A 15084-nucleotide genomic window follows, 5' to 3' on the forward strand; every position below is an offset into this window, starting at 1 on the left:
AGACCAGAAGTCCCAATAGATCTACTTCCCACCTACCCTCCCCCTCAATAAAGTAACTCAGTCCAGATTGTTACCTGACTTACCCAGGCATTTTGGTCATGTTCCTTCCTACAGAGTGGCTTTAAAATAAAATTTAGAATAGTCAGATGTTTCTCGGACTCTCAGGATCTAGAATACTGCCTGACAGTGCCATCAACTATGGTGCAGCACCATCACACTCCCAAAAAGTTCCCATCTATGGATATATTTTAATTTTCCTATCTGTAGAATTCTAATTGGAATAAAAACGAATAGACATTTCAATCCACAGAGAGAATAAGGTCATATTTCAAGGAAAGGTGAACTCGGTTGTCCAGCAACAAACACATCTGAGCATGTAATTGGTCTTCAAAAGGAGGAACTTTGGGAGATCACCTGAAGTCATTGACAGTTGCAGCAGTTTCCAGGAGGAGAAAAGAACATACTGAACTCTTGTCAACAGTGCAGGTTTCAGTTTTATGTAAATTGCTGCCATCTTGACTGCCCTGCCTACAAGGAGCATAGGTTGTCTTCTCATTGGTGGGTTGCTAGTGCCATAAGAGAGGATTTACAGAATACTCCTACTGATCCAAAACAGAGGGTTTACACAAATTCAGATGGCTGGGTAGCATCCTGGTCTTCTATAGTGGGAGCTAGTACAATGTGGTATGCCCTGCCCCCATGCCAGGCACACAGGAGGCCCTCAGAAAGGATTTGCTGAGTGAGTGAGTGAGTGAGTGAGTGAGTGAGTGAGTGAGTGATGAATTTGTACATGAGTAAATGCATGAATAAAACCACCTCTTAGTTTTGAAGCCATCACAGAATAAAGCAGAGGGGTTCTGCCACTGAAAAGGCTGCCACTGTCTATATTGACACACGTTCAATATGTAATTGTTAATATTTGTACAAACATAACCACGCTTATATACTTAAAACTTCGAGTATATGTTAACCATAAGCAATACATTTCCCAGGAGAAGACAGGCACGAAACAAAATGGCAAGTTCTCTGTCCATTTCCAAAAAGACGCCTGCAAATTCCACTTCCCTTGCCCAAAAAGAATTGCACATAATGCTGAGCATCTTGCTTATCTGGCCCTTTCTGGGAGAACTACTTTGTATCCCTAAGTATTTCCCCTTAGTCACAGAGGAGGCCAGTCAACATTGATTCCAACATCATGTCTGTCTTGGTCTCTTCTGGCTGCTATAACAGAATATGGTAGACTGGATGACTTCTAAACAACAGAAATATATTTTTCATAGTTGTAGAGACTGAGAAATTCAAGATCACAGTGCCAGCAGATTCAGTGTTCAGTGAGGACCCGCTTCCTGGTCACAGACAGCTATCTTCTTGCTACGTCCTTACATAGTGGAAGGGTCCAGGGAACTCTCTGGGGTCTCTTTTATATGGACACTAATCCCAGTTGACCTAATCACTTTCCAAAGGCCTCACTTCAAATACTATTACACTGGACTTGAGGTTTCAACATGTGAAGTTTGGGGGAACATAAATCCTCAGTCCATAGCAATGCCCAGCTCAACCTTGACAATAACTGGAGATAACATTTTGCATAACTGACTCGCCCATCTCCTGTTTTCATCGTCCTACTTTCTAGTTGAGTAAAAAGTATTCAGAGCAGTAGAAGGAAAAAAGTACCGTAGAGAAATCAATTAGCCTTAAGTAATCCAGAACTTTCCAGTATGCTTTTCATTATGCCTATATATAATGCAGATATAATTTTAAAACATGTGTTCATGGCAGGCACCTATACTGTGTTCAAAAAAAGGATACATTTCCTAGACACTGATTGCTGTCCACCAATCACTCCAGGAATAGACCACGAAGGTGGTTACAATGACTCCATACTTAATTCTCATCTCAATGTAATATAATCTTGTATAAATTTGATTTACTCTTTTGATTATATTCAGGATCGAATCCTTTTTCTATCAATGTTTCCTAAAGCTCTAGTGGAAACCCAGATAAAAGAGAACATGGCAAATCTCATAATTACAGTAAAATATGTAACCCCAGATATTATGCTGCATCTTAAAATTAAAAATTTAAGGAAAAACAAACACACACACACACAAAAACACAACACCTGCCTCCAGAGTGTGGAGTGTGCCAGATTCAGTTGTAGTATTATTGTAGTAGGAACTGTCAACTGTTCAGAATGGGGCCGAGGCTGCTAACTTTATTTTGCCAAAGGACCCGAGAAATATTCAAGTCCAATAAGAATGATCATTGAGTTGACTCAAGAATATCCATTGAGTTGACTCCTACCTGGGAGACCTGTCAGTTCCCTGAAATGTGGACTTTCTTCTGCGAGGTTTGCTGCTCATGGGCTGCATAACTAGGGTTCAGGCCACACTCTATACGCAAATTATTCCCATAAAGCACCTTTGGAATTGGCATTATTCATCCTGTTTTATGTCATTAAGATCTAATAGAATCTCTTCTCCCTGCTTCATCATTTGTAATTGGAAAACACAGGCAGACATACTAGATTTCTTCTTCCCCAATAACTACATGAAAAAAGACTGTTCAAGAACGTGTTTGGGAGTTTGGTGTTTAGTTAAACATAATAGAGGAAATGAAGAGCCACAAAAGCACATCTTTGTTATATTTACAAGCACAACTTGTAAATATTTCTGGTTACTAATGGGAACAACCTTGCTAACGTAACTGTCAATGACCATGTCAAAACTTCTCCTGACTCTTCTGACCTTTTTTGAGATATCGTAACTATTGTCCCTGTTGGTAGGCATTGACTGTTCCTGTTACAAGTTTAAGGTTTCAAAATCTTCAGAGGAATGTCAGCAACTAATGCATTTGAATAGTATATATGTTTAAGTCAGCTGAAACTTCAACAATCACTATTATAAATAGCAGCTGCTACCTCTCAGAAATAAACCGAATTCATAGTTTATGGGGAAATATATTCTGCTCACAGTTTAAAATGCTGTACCTCTGCTAGCTTCTTAAATTCTCTCCTCTCTTTTTCCTTGTCTCTTTCTTGCCTTCATTTCTCCTCTGTTTTTCAAGCACTTAGTTGATAAAGTCCTGATGTTCGTTATGACTCATAAAATGTCTTTTCTGTGTGTTATTGACCTTAATATTTGAGAGCAAGGCAGCCCCTTTCAGCCTTCTCAGTGGTGATGTTCCTCTTCCCTGGAACAAGAGCTCAGCGGTTTCTTGCTTCTTGACTTCTCTGGGCATCTCAGGTAACACAATCTTGTATGGCCACTTTAATTGCAAATAAGATGCCCAGTTACCTGACAACGGTCCCAACTGCAGCTCTAATTTAAAACACCATTAGCAGCCCCAACTGGGGCCTCCTTCCTGCTGCTTGCTGCTGTGGAAAAGGGTAGCCGGCCCCTCCTGCTCTCCCTGTTGGAATGGTTCCCATCCTGCTCCAGCTTGCTCGTGATGCCCTCAACTAGTCAGGTTGAGGTGAGGAAAGGAGACATGAGCGGATGAGAATGGCAGAAGGTTTCCTGCTCTCTGGACCAGCCAATGGCTCAGGCCAACTCTTGGGGGCACTTTCATGCATTCTTTTGAGGCCCAGCTGGGACTTTGCAGTGGCACATTGTTATGAGCACTGTGTTTTCTTCCAGGTGCCCACTTCCTGCTCGGAGCTTGGTTTTCTCCAGATCCACTCTTCAAAGCCCTCTCTGGTGTTGTCCAGTGTCCATTCCCCGAGGGGTCCTCTGGGACAGGATTTTAAATGGTTCAAACCCATAATATTGAGCCCAGAGAAACACTCACACATCCTTACTCCTGCTGTCATGGGAGAGTAGCTAGTGTCAATGGCAGGTGGTGAGTGATCTTTCTCACTCTCTTTGTCTCTCCCTGCCTCTTCTCTTCCTCCCTCTTCTTCTTCTTCTCTCTCTTCTCTCTCTCTCATCCTCCCTTTTTCTCTCTCCTCCCTCCTCAGCTCAAAAGCCATAGCCTCTCACCTTTTCATTACTCAAGAATATTTCCCCCAAATTTGAGAGCACAATATTTATTCGACCACTTTTATTGTCCTTGAGGTAAGGAGAAAGCTCCCCATGCTCCACCTCTGGAAGTGAGGAAGACACAGATTTTCAAAAATTCTCTGTGTCTGTCCTCATTGTCAAGGTCTGAGTTCTGGAACTGTCTAATTGGTTTTCATTAACCTCCTCTATAAGTCCAGCACATACTCTAGTCCCTCCACTGGAATGCAGCACCAATTGGGTCTTGGTGCCCCCATGGAAACTTCCAACGTAGCATTCTATTATAAAACAGGGAAGATCAAATTACATTTCATAATAAGCTATCATCTTCATCATGGTAAATAATTTCCATGATAAAAAATACAACATTCAGAAGAATTCAAAAGAGCTTTTGCAATTTAGTGTAAATGCCCAGGAGTTACCACACAAGCATGTAAACAAAATTAAACTACGAAGGACCATTTATTATTGAACAGTTATTTGGCTGGTAAACCACAGTGCTGAGTGCTTTGCATAGATTATCTTAGTTCTCACAGTAACCTTATGAAGTGGACATTACTATTCCTATTTTACAGGTGAGTAGACTGAGATCTTAAGAGGTAAAGTAATTCACTATTGATCTCCTACCAGTTAGTGGCAAAGCCTGGGCTGAAACCCAGCCAGTGGGGAATTCTTTTTTTCTTTGGTATACATCTTAAACTCTATTAAGGAGAATTAACTTTAATGGCTTTTGAGAAGCTTTTAGGGGAGAGGATTGTTTTTATTGTTGTTATTGCTGTTTAAATAACATCGGTTTTCATGCAAATTATTCCTTTCTTAGTGTGACAGAAAGTGTCATTTTAAAGATCCTGACACCTTCAGTTCTTTACTCTTGTCTGTGAGTGTGTTTCTAAAGTTGAAACCAAATAGTAGAGCACCAAGCAAGGATTCTAATTCTGACTGACAAGGAAAAGTATCAAGTAGGTGGGTATTCCCAGGGGTAGAGTACCTATTGATACCCCTAATAAAAGCATTAAAGTGTATACCTTCAAAAATCCTTTCTCACAGTTGCTCATTAAACAAATATGTGTCATCCATTTCTTGCAGGTTGGTCTAAGCTAATTTGTCTCGTATCCTGGATTGTAGTGATACCATCTTGGAACACACTGCCATTCCTATTCCCATGCCCATCCCAGACATTGTCAAACAGTCATGGGAAGGAAGAAACTGTTTCTTCCCAAACCCTGGAACCTCCAGAGCTCCAGAAAGCCATGGCTAGAGGATTGGCATTTCCTGCAAGATTAAACCCATTTGCCCTTGGCTAGTGTCTTCCTCTGATTAGATGCCTTCATCTGCTTGTCTTTATGCCTTTACATTCTCTGATTTAAATTCTCTGCTAAAGCCTCTCTCTACATTCATGCTTCTCTTGTTCTCCGTCTTGGACATAGCCAAATGCAAGAGGGCACGAGTTTGCGTCTTGGAAAAATTCATTTTGTTTGAGAAATAATAGTATTCTCCTACCTTTCCAGAGCCAACATCCTAATCAGAGTTGCCAAAATAATTCTAAGAGAGTTTAACCCTAACTTTGGGAGTACAGTGAGCCTAGAATGAATATGCTGTATAAGGAGGACAAAATCATTACTTGGAGGAAGAGAAAGAATAGTTGTGGCCAGACCAGAAAGAAAGGAGAAGATTGATGGGCTGCTTCTGTTTGGTGATCACTCACCACCATCTCCCTGGCTCTCAAACGTTATAAGCTCTTGTTCAAGAATGGACAGGATGATGCTAGTGTTAACAAAAATCTCTTGACCAAAATGTGCTGAGATTGCACAAATATTTGGGAAAGAATTTTCTCTGCTGATGGATTGAAAGACCTGAGGAAATTACCGATTTACAGCATTGATGGGTCTCCTTTTCTTACATATATGGGCAACAAAATTACTTGTCAATTTGACATCTGCAATCACATTCTCCATCACAGAGTTTAACAGCATTATCATTGGCTATAACAACATGTGGCCTTTCAGATGACTTATCTGAATGCCCTGGGCTTCTGTGACAGAACTCTCAGACTGCTGCTGATGACATGCACCCGTCAGCAGTGAATACATTCAGGACACTTTACCCACCATCAGTCATGATTCATCTCTATTGACTACCTCAACTAGACTGAGGCACATGAGGGCAGTGTAATGATAACCTCATGACTCAAAAGGGGCTTCAGAACCCTGAATTGCTGGAGTTGGCTACAATTGCAAGCTAATCTTCATTATGGCTTAAGTTGTAATAGCTGCTGAATTCGTGATAGTCACATTTGGGCGTAAGCCACTCAAGTTCTTAGGGAAATGGGGATCTTTTAAATACGTGTGCTAGCAAACACTACTATTTGAATGATTTTTTTAAGTTGCTCTTACAATATGAACTTTATTCCTCTTTTGTGATTTATGCTCTTAACTCATTTAAGGAAAGAGATAGATGGACATTCACAGCAACAACCAAGTAAGTCCTGTTTCAGAGAAGCCAGACTCTTTTAGGTCACAAATTATTATTACAATACTAGTATGGGCTTTGGCCTGGTTAAAGCATTTTTCAGGGATGAATCATCACTGGTGGAGAACTGGGGCAAAGACATAGAGGATCATTGCAAATAATGCCTCAGCTATTTGCTATGAGATTTACAGGGCAATAACTTAACTGCAAATTTTCTAATGTTGCAACCTAGGCAGAGAGTAGGCCATGCTTTTTGAATTAAAGCAGAAGTTAGTGAATCAAGCAAATCCTATGCCAAAGAGTTATTGAGGCATTTTGCTTCACACTTGAACACTACAGCAGCATCCTAGGTCTACAACTGATTTCCAGATCTGTAGTCCCTCACCACTTGAGTCCGTTCTGTCCAGACAGTGACATTCACACGGAATAGCCCCATTTCAGCACTCCCCTACACTCCTGTCAAAACTCACTCATCAGAACCCCTTGGCTGGATGAAATTTGACCCTCCCAGGCTAACCTGTCTCAACCTTCCCTTGCATCCAACTCCCCATCCCCCATGTTTCTCACCTTTAGGCTGATGTCTTATTTGGAATGGTTTCTCTGCCTTCCCCAAATCGTACCCAACCTCCAGACCCTGCTTGGCCCCCATTTCTTCTGTGAAGGCCTCTCAAACCATACCCACCCTTCTTCCTCGGAAATAACTCATTCATTTCCAATAGTCTTTTGCATACCCACCACGTAGGTATAGGGATTTTTCTCAGAGAGTACTTGCTATTCATTTGGTGCTCATCATTTCCACCCTTGGATTGTTGGAATCTCTGCATGCAAAGTACCTGTCTTGTTTACCCCTCCCCAGCCCCAGTTGCATCTTTTTGGCCTCCTTCATGGCACTTGACACAGTGTTTACAGAGAGAAGGATCTACAGGTATTAGGCTGCTCTGCAGGAATCCTCGGCATTTCAGGAGAACATAAATCTGTCTTGTACATTGAGTGGCTTGAACAGGAGTCACAGCCTAGATGTGCGTGTGCTCAGTGGCAAATCCTTTTCCTAGCAGTAAATCTTAGCTTCTGGGAGCTGGGAAGTCAAACTCCAAAAGCTAGTTTTAGGACTGCAAGTGTCCCAAAAGCATCCTCTTTCTACCTTTACTCTCAAATAAGAGATTCCCCTACAGCCTTGTCAAACCTCCGTTTTCATTTCCTGATTTAGTTGAAACATATGTAGATGCAAATACTTTCCTTGAGTATCAAAAGGCCTTTAATTTAAAATATGATTTCCACAGGTGAAATGGACAATTTCTCATGAGTACAGAGAGTCTCAGATCTTTGCCATGTCAGTTCCCCCGGTTCCCTTCTTAACGACCTCTGTGAAGTCAAAGTCCATGGAGGAGTTCTGATTAAACCTGTGGCAGTGCTAAGAGGAATCAGAGCCAGTGTAAGCAAAACAGGCACATCAGAGAATATTTAGATGACACAGTGTGTGACCATCTTTACCCTTCAATGAATGGGAGCCAATTGAAACCAACGTATTGTGATACATTCGGGAATATGACGAAATTCCCCATAATGCACTACCAAGTTTTTGACATGTTGAGATGGTGACCCCAATGCCCCTCAAAGAGAAACAAAAATAAGAATGCATAGTGTCACCAAAGGCTTCCTGACTTTAGAACTGCTCCTGACCCTGCACCCCCACCTCAAAGGCAGACTCTCTTTGTTAAAGGCAGCAATAGTCAGGTGATTACAGAGTCCTCTGGCTCTGACACTACTGTTATCCTATCCTTGATAAGTGATGCTCAGGCCTAGAAAAGAAGAGAGGACAGGGTGGGTAGGAACATAGGCAGCACCATGTTTTAGTAATGCGGTGGCACACAGCCGAGAGTGAGGTTGTGCTTAAGGAAGAGGCTGATGACTTGTTTGCATTTGCCTTTCTTCTTCTTTCCATCCAGGAAGCAGGCAGAGTATTTCACTACTGCAGAGGCAAGCACAGGCTGGTGTCAATCTTCCCGGGACAGAACGCCTCTGTCTTCATCACAGTGTGTTCTGTAACTGTCATGTGCTGTGCTCACCCTGAACCATTCTCTCAGGATACTTGCTCCCATTGGCTCTTAATCGCACTGACACCCTGCCCCAAACAGGACCCACAGCCCTGCCCCGTAGATGCATCCAGCTTCCACAGGCTTTCAGCTCAGGCCTATAGGATGAAATGAGGCTGCAAAGGCCTAAGACACTGGGGAAGGCCAGAGTGGGTGGGTCAGTGGCTGAGTTTTTATTGTGCATGTGTGGAAAGGGGAGTTATCCAACACAGGCTGAAGATGGGAGGCCTGTTCCTGGGCCTCTCTTACCTTGCTTGTGGGGTCACAGGAGCCAGCCTTTGAATCCTGGCTGTTTAATGCAAGACCACTCATCAATAAAGTACTTATGCACTATGATCTATTGATGTGGACGCCTCCTGACCTTGCCAGCACTGATGGGACGTGCTCATTGCTGATGCTGCGGGCCAGGCATTGTGGGCTTGCTCAGTGAGACTGCAGCCCTGCCACACTCCCTAGGGGAGAGCTGACCACTCTCCCAGTAATTACTTGACCTTTATCGGCCTCCATTGACAAATGCCATTGATACTTGATATCCGCACAGGTCCTCCATTAGTGTCATCCCACAGGGGCTTTTGTGGTGGAAGCAACGGCCTAGGGATGAGAAGGCTTTCTCCAGCACGATCTGTCACTGAATGGCATGGTCTTGCAGTTCTCCTGTGGTTCCAGCTGCATCAGGCGTCCCAGTGACAGCTGAATCTAGAAACCATTCAGTCAAAAAACATTTACTGAGAAACTATGTTCAAAGCACTGCTCGGGGTATTGTGCAGGTAGAAAGCAGTATCATTTACAAACCCAGCCCACCAGCAGCCTTTCATCTAGTGGGAAATTGCAGACAAGATACACAGTGCATTTTCTAAGAGCTGGCACCCTCCAAGGTTCTCCATGTTGTGGGAGCTAGGGGGAAGGATGGAAAAGCGAGTGCTTGGGGTCAACCAGACCTGGACTGTAGCCCCAGATTGTCACTTACAAATGCTTCTGTGAAGAAACTCAGCTGAGTTGCTTGGCCTCCCTGTGCCCCTGTGTCTTGTCTAGTAAGCAGAGGCGTGACAAATATTACTTCATAGAGGTGCTGTAAGAATACAGAATGCAGAGAAATCATATGTGTGAAAACACTTCCTGAGATCTTATTACTGTGTCCTGGTGGCCCCCAGGTCAGGTCACCAGATTTCACCTCTGGGAGCCAGAGCCCTTGAAGGCGACCGGCAAAGCAGAGCTGCGTAACCATCCTACTGTATGTGGAGGCAGAAAAGCATCCACACGGCCAGTACCATGTCGCTTCTCAGGAGATGCCACCACAGTTGGAAATAGAGATCGTGTTTTAGGTTTTTACAGATTACATCTGTCACTAACAGTGTGTCCCTAACAATATGGTCTCTATTTCCAGATTCTGTGGACACCCAGTCTGTCCATTTGCTGTTTCTATTCATGGTGTCTTTCTCCTTGGCACAGTAATTGGATCTGGCCAGGCCCCTCCTGCAGTCTGTCCCCACGATCCCTCGCTGAAGCCAGAAGCCACTGGATACAGAGAAGAGCCTCCCCCGCCACCTGCCACAGAAGCCCCAAGCCCCTCACCTTTAGGCCCTGGCTTTACAACACATCATTTCAAAGGCATTTTCTTTCTGATTTCAGTCCTCAGTAGTCATTTCACCTCTACTTTAAGAGTTTCAAAAACTTGTTTATAATCTCAATTCTCTCAAGCCTTCAGAAAGCTTAGGTCCCTTGACAAATGTGCCACAGCCAGCAAGTGGCACAGCTGGGAATGGAATCCTGTCACTCTGAGAGCCCAGGCTCTCCACCACTGTAAACACCAGGGTGTGTGAGGCCCCAATCCTGCTGCGAGTATCAGGGAGCCCCTCCCTCAGCCTTGGGAGAGGAGCTGAATGTCGGTGGAGGGAAGGAAGCAGAGGAAAGAATGTCAAAGGATCCCCTTTAGTTCAGGGAGTGTGGAGCCACCCAGGTTTGAGGGGCGGTGGGATGCAGCTTCCCGGGTGGAAGAGGGCCTTGAGTACTGTGAGAAGCCCATCCTCCCTCTGGTTCTGAGAAAAAGCAGATGTCAGACCTGCCCTGGCAAAAACTGCATGTTTATACCTTAACAGATGCTTGATTTTATTTTTATATAAGATGTTTCTCCTTTCCATCCCATGAACTCAGTTCATGTGTACTTATCTCTTCTTTAGATGCCTGCCCCTGCCACTTTCTTCCACCGCACCCCCCTCCAGAGCTGCTTGCAGATTCTGAGTCAGCTCCCAGGGAGCATCCTACAGAGACCAGACTCTGCATGGTCTTCAGTTGCATGCGCAGACCCTTAACGGAGCCAGCTCTTCACCTTTGGGCCTGTCTCTTGCAGATTATCGGGACCATTCCACTGATGCCTAATCCAGGGCCATCGAGCCAAGCAGCGAGCGGCACTCAGGGCTTGCAAGTGCAGCCAATCACACCCCAGCTCCTAACAAACGCCCAGGGCCAGATCATCGCCACAGTCATTGGGAACCAGATCCTGCCTGTGATCAACACCCAGGGCATCACGCTGTCACCCATCAAGCCCGGCCAGCAGGTAAATGTTCCAGGCCAAGGCAGCCATGGCACAGGACACTCTCCTTACTCAGCTTCTCCTCTTTGGTCTCAATCAGTGAAAAGTAATTTTTACATTACAAAATATTTGATCTCACTCATCTGAACATATCGACACTTATAAAATGGCATGTAACTCTATTTTTCATTCTTAATGAATATGGGTGATAACTAAATATCTCTTTAATCTAAAAATAAGAATATATTAAATTACAGAGAGAGTGCCCTAAAATTCAATAGGGATGGATTATTATTAATCTGTGCTCAAGATACTTAATTTTCAGATTTTCAAGATGAGGTCAAAGAGAAACCAAGAACACTCATGCCTTAACTGTGAATGAAAAAATTATTAAATATTAAGAGATCCCAAGTTGCTGCTACTGAAACCACTGCCTATAAATGAGGAAATGAAAAATACAGAGTTCTGCTTGGTTGAATTTCACAAAACCATGATGATCCAATTAATTTTTCCATTCAAATATCAATTGAGAGCTTCCTATGTGTTTGTGCTAGAGGTTGGGTCTGCAGCACAAAAGAAAGGTGTGGTCCCTGACCTCATGGAGTGTCTGGTTAATTGGCTCCTTCAACAAACATTTTTTGATAACCTACTGTATAGCAGGCCCCTGATAAATGTGAAGAAACAGAAATAAAGGAGAGATGCTTTCTGATTTTAGGGAGCTCATCACCCTGTAGAGGACACAGATATATAAGCAGAATCTGTTGTGCAGTAGAGCAGAGACTGTCCTGTGACAGGGCAGGTGTCACCACAGAGCTGGAAGTGACCAACTCTGCCCAGAGAATTTTTAGTCCTCCCAGAGATAATGGCTTGGGAATGGAGTCTGGACAGTTGGGTATGAGTTAACCAAGTAAATGAAGGGTTAACAACATTCCAAGTAGAGGGAACAGCAGGCACAAAGGCAGGGAAATGGGAAAGAGGATGAAGTGCTGAGAAACAGGAGAAAGGCTCATGTGATTGGAGCAGAGAGGAGGCGGAGGACATTCATGGAAGGGCTCTATAAACAAGCCGAAAAGGATGGACTTTTTCTCTGTGTGATCTTGAACACACTACATATCATCTTTGTGCCCCTGTTACCTCATTTGTAAAGTGGGGATACACCAGTAGCTACCTCACCGGGTGGTTATGAGGATTAAATGAGTTAACACATATGAAGTGGTCAGAATAGTGCCTGGCATGCAGTAAGCACTAACATAGTCGTGATGATAGTGATGATGATGGTGATGGTGATGATGATGGTGATGATTTACTCTGCAGCCAAGCCCTGGAGATCTATGAGGGCTTGTTTTTGGTTTTTTGTTTTGTTTTTTTTTTTAAACTTCTTCTTAAAAAAACCACACACATACACACACACACACACACACAAAGAGATTCATGTGCAGAACGCACAGGTTTGTTACATAGGTATACGGTATACATGTGCTATGGTGGTTGCCGCACCTATGGACCCGTCCTCTAAGTTTCCTCCTCGCACCCCTACCCCCTAACAGGCCCTGGTGTGTGTTGTTCCCCTCTCTGTGTCCATCTGTTTTCAATGTTCAACTCCCCATTATGAGTGAGAACATGAGGTGTTTGGTTTTCTGTTCCTGTGTTTGTTTGCTGAGGATGATGGCTTCCAGCTTCATCCGTATCCCTGCAAAGGACATTACCTCATTCCCTTTTATGGCAGCATAGTATTCCATGGTGTATATGTACCACATTTTCCTTATCTAGTCTATCATTGATGGGCATTTGGGTTGGTTCCATGTCTTTGCTATTGTAAACAGTGCTGCAATAAATATACATGTGCATGTGTCTTTATAGTAGAATGATTTATATTCTTTTGGGTATATACCCAGTAATGGGATTGCTGGGTCAAATGATATTGCAGGTTCTAGATCCTGGAGGAATCACCACACTATCTTCCACAATGATTGAACTAATTTACATTCCCACCAACAGTGTAAAAGCGTTCCTATTTCTCCACAGCCTCCCCAGCATCTATTGTTTCCTGACTTTTTAATAATCACCATTCTGATTGGCATGAAATGGTATCTCATTGTGGTTTTCATTTGCATTTCTCTGATGATCAGTGATATTATGCTTTTTTTCATATGTTTGTTGGCTGTGTAAATGTCTTCTTTTGAGAAGTGTCTGTTCATATCCTTTGCCCACTTTTTGGTGGGGTTGTTTTTTTCTTGTATATTTGTTTAAGTTCCTTGTAAATTCTGGATATTAGACCTTTGTCAGATGGATAGATTGCAAAAATTTTCTCCCATTCTATAGGTTGCCTGTTCACTTTGATGCTAGTTTCTTTTGCCGTGCAGCTCTTTTGTTTAATTAGATCCCATTTGTCAATTTTGGCTTTTGTTGCGATTGCTTTTGGCATTTTTGTCATGAAGTCTTTGCCCATGCCTATGTCCTGAATGGTATTGCCTAGGTTTTCTTCTAGGGTTTTTATGGTTTGGGGTTTTACATTTAAGTCTAATCCATCTTGAGTTAATTTTTGTATAATGTGTAAGAAAGGGGTCCAGTTTTGATTTTCTGCATATGGCTAGCCAGTTTTCCCAGCACCATTTATTAAAGAGGGAATCCTTTCCCCATTGTTTTTGTCGGGTTTGTCCAAGATTAGATGGTTTTAGATGTATGGTGTTATTTATGAGGTCTCTATTCTGCTCCATTGGTCTATATATCTGTTTTGGTGCCAGTACCATGCTATTTTGGTTACTGTAGCCTTGTAGTATAGTTTGAAGTCAGGCAGAGTGATGCCTCCAGCTTTGTTCTTTTTGCTTATGATTGTCTTGGCTATATGGGGTCTTCTTTGATTCCATATGAAACTTAAAATAGTTTTTTCTAATTCTGTGAAGAATGTCAATGGTAGTTTGATGGGTATAGCATTGAATCTATAAATTACTCTAGGTAGTATGGCCATTTTCACAATATTGATTCTTCCTATCCAAAAGAATGGAATGTTTTTCCATTTGTTTGTGTCCTCTCTTATTTCATTAAGCAGTGGTTTGTAGTTCTCCTTGAAGAGGTCCTTCACATCCCCTGTTAGCTGTATTCCTAGGTATTTTATTCTCTTTATAGTAATTGTGAATGGGAGTTAATTCATGATTTGGCTCTCTGCTTGTCTATTGTTGGTGTAAAAGAATGCCTGTGATTTTTGCACATTGATTTTGTATCCTGAGACTTTGCTGAACTTGCTTATTAGTTTAAGGAGTTTTTGGGCCAAGATGATGGGGTTTTCTAAATATAAAATCATGTCATCTGCAAGCAGAGATAATTTGACTTCCTCTCTTCCTATTTAAACACACTTTATTTTCCTCTCTCACCTGATTGCCCTGGCCAGACTTCCAATACTATGTTGAATAGGAGTGGTAAGAGAGGGCATCCTTGTCTTGTACCTGTTTTCAAAGGGGATGCTTCCAGCTTTTGCCCATTCAATATGATATTGGCTGTGGGTTTGTCATAAATAGCTCTTACTATTTTGAGATATGTTCCATCAATACCTAGTTTATTAAGAGTTTTTAACATGAAGGGATGCTGAATTTTATCAAAGGCTTTTTGTGCATCTATTGAGATAATCATGTGGTTTTTGTCTTTGATTCTGTTTATGTGATGGATTACATTTATTGATTTGCATAAGTTGAACCAGCCTTGCATGCCAGGGATGAAGCTGACTTGATCGTGGTGGATAAGTTTTTTGATCTGCTGCTGGATTTGTTTTGCCAGTATTTTATTGAGGATTTTTGCATCTATGTTAATCAGGAATATTGGCCTGAAGCTTTCTTTTTTTGTTGTGTCTCTTCCCGGTTGTGGTATCAGGATGACGCTGGCTTCATAAAATGAGTTAGGGAGGAGTCCCTCCTTTTCAATTGTTTGAAATAGTTCCAGAAGCAGTGGTACCAGCTCCTCTTTGCATTTCTGATAGAATTCAACTGTGACTCCATCTGGT

General features: G+C 42.5%; 1 protein-coding gene across 3 annotated transcripts in view; it reads left to right on the forward strand.

The window, feature by feature from the left end:
* Positions 1-15084, forward strand: part of POU6F2 (POU class 6 homeobox 2) — a 503614-nt gene that overhangs the window by 456684 nt on the left and 31846 nt on the right. For all 3 annotated transcript variants that reach the window (XM_010364247.2, XM_010364248.2, XM_030932918.1), the window contains one exon: positions 10908-11114. In XM_010364247.2, the coding sequence (XP_010362549.1) occupies positions 10908-11114 (207 nt within the window). The remainder of the gene's footprint in view (positions 1-10907; positions 11115-15084) is intronic.

The sequence above is a fragment of the Rhinopithecus roxellana genome, chromosome 6 (assembly GCF_007565055.1).
Source record: "Rhinopithecus roxellana isolate Shanxi Qingling chromosome 6, ASM756505v1, whole genome shotgun sequence".
NCBI classification, from domain to species: Eukaryota; Metazoa; Chordata; class Mammalia; order Primates; family Cercopithecidae; genus Rhinopithecus; species Rhinopithecus roxellana.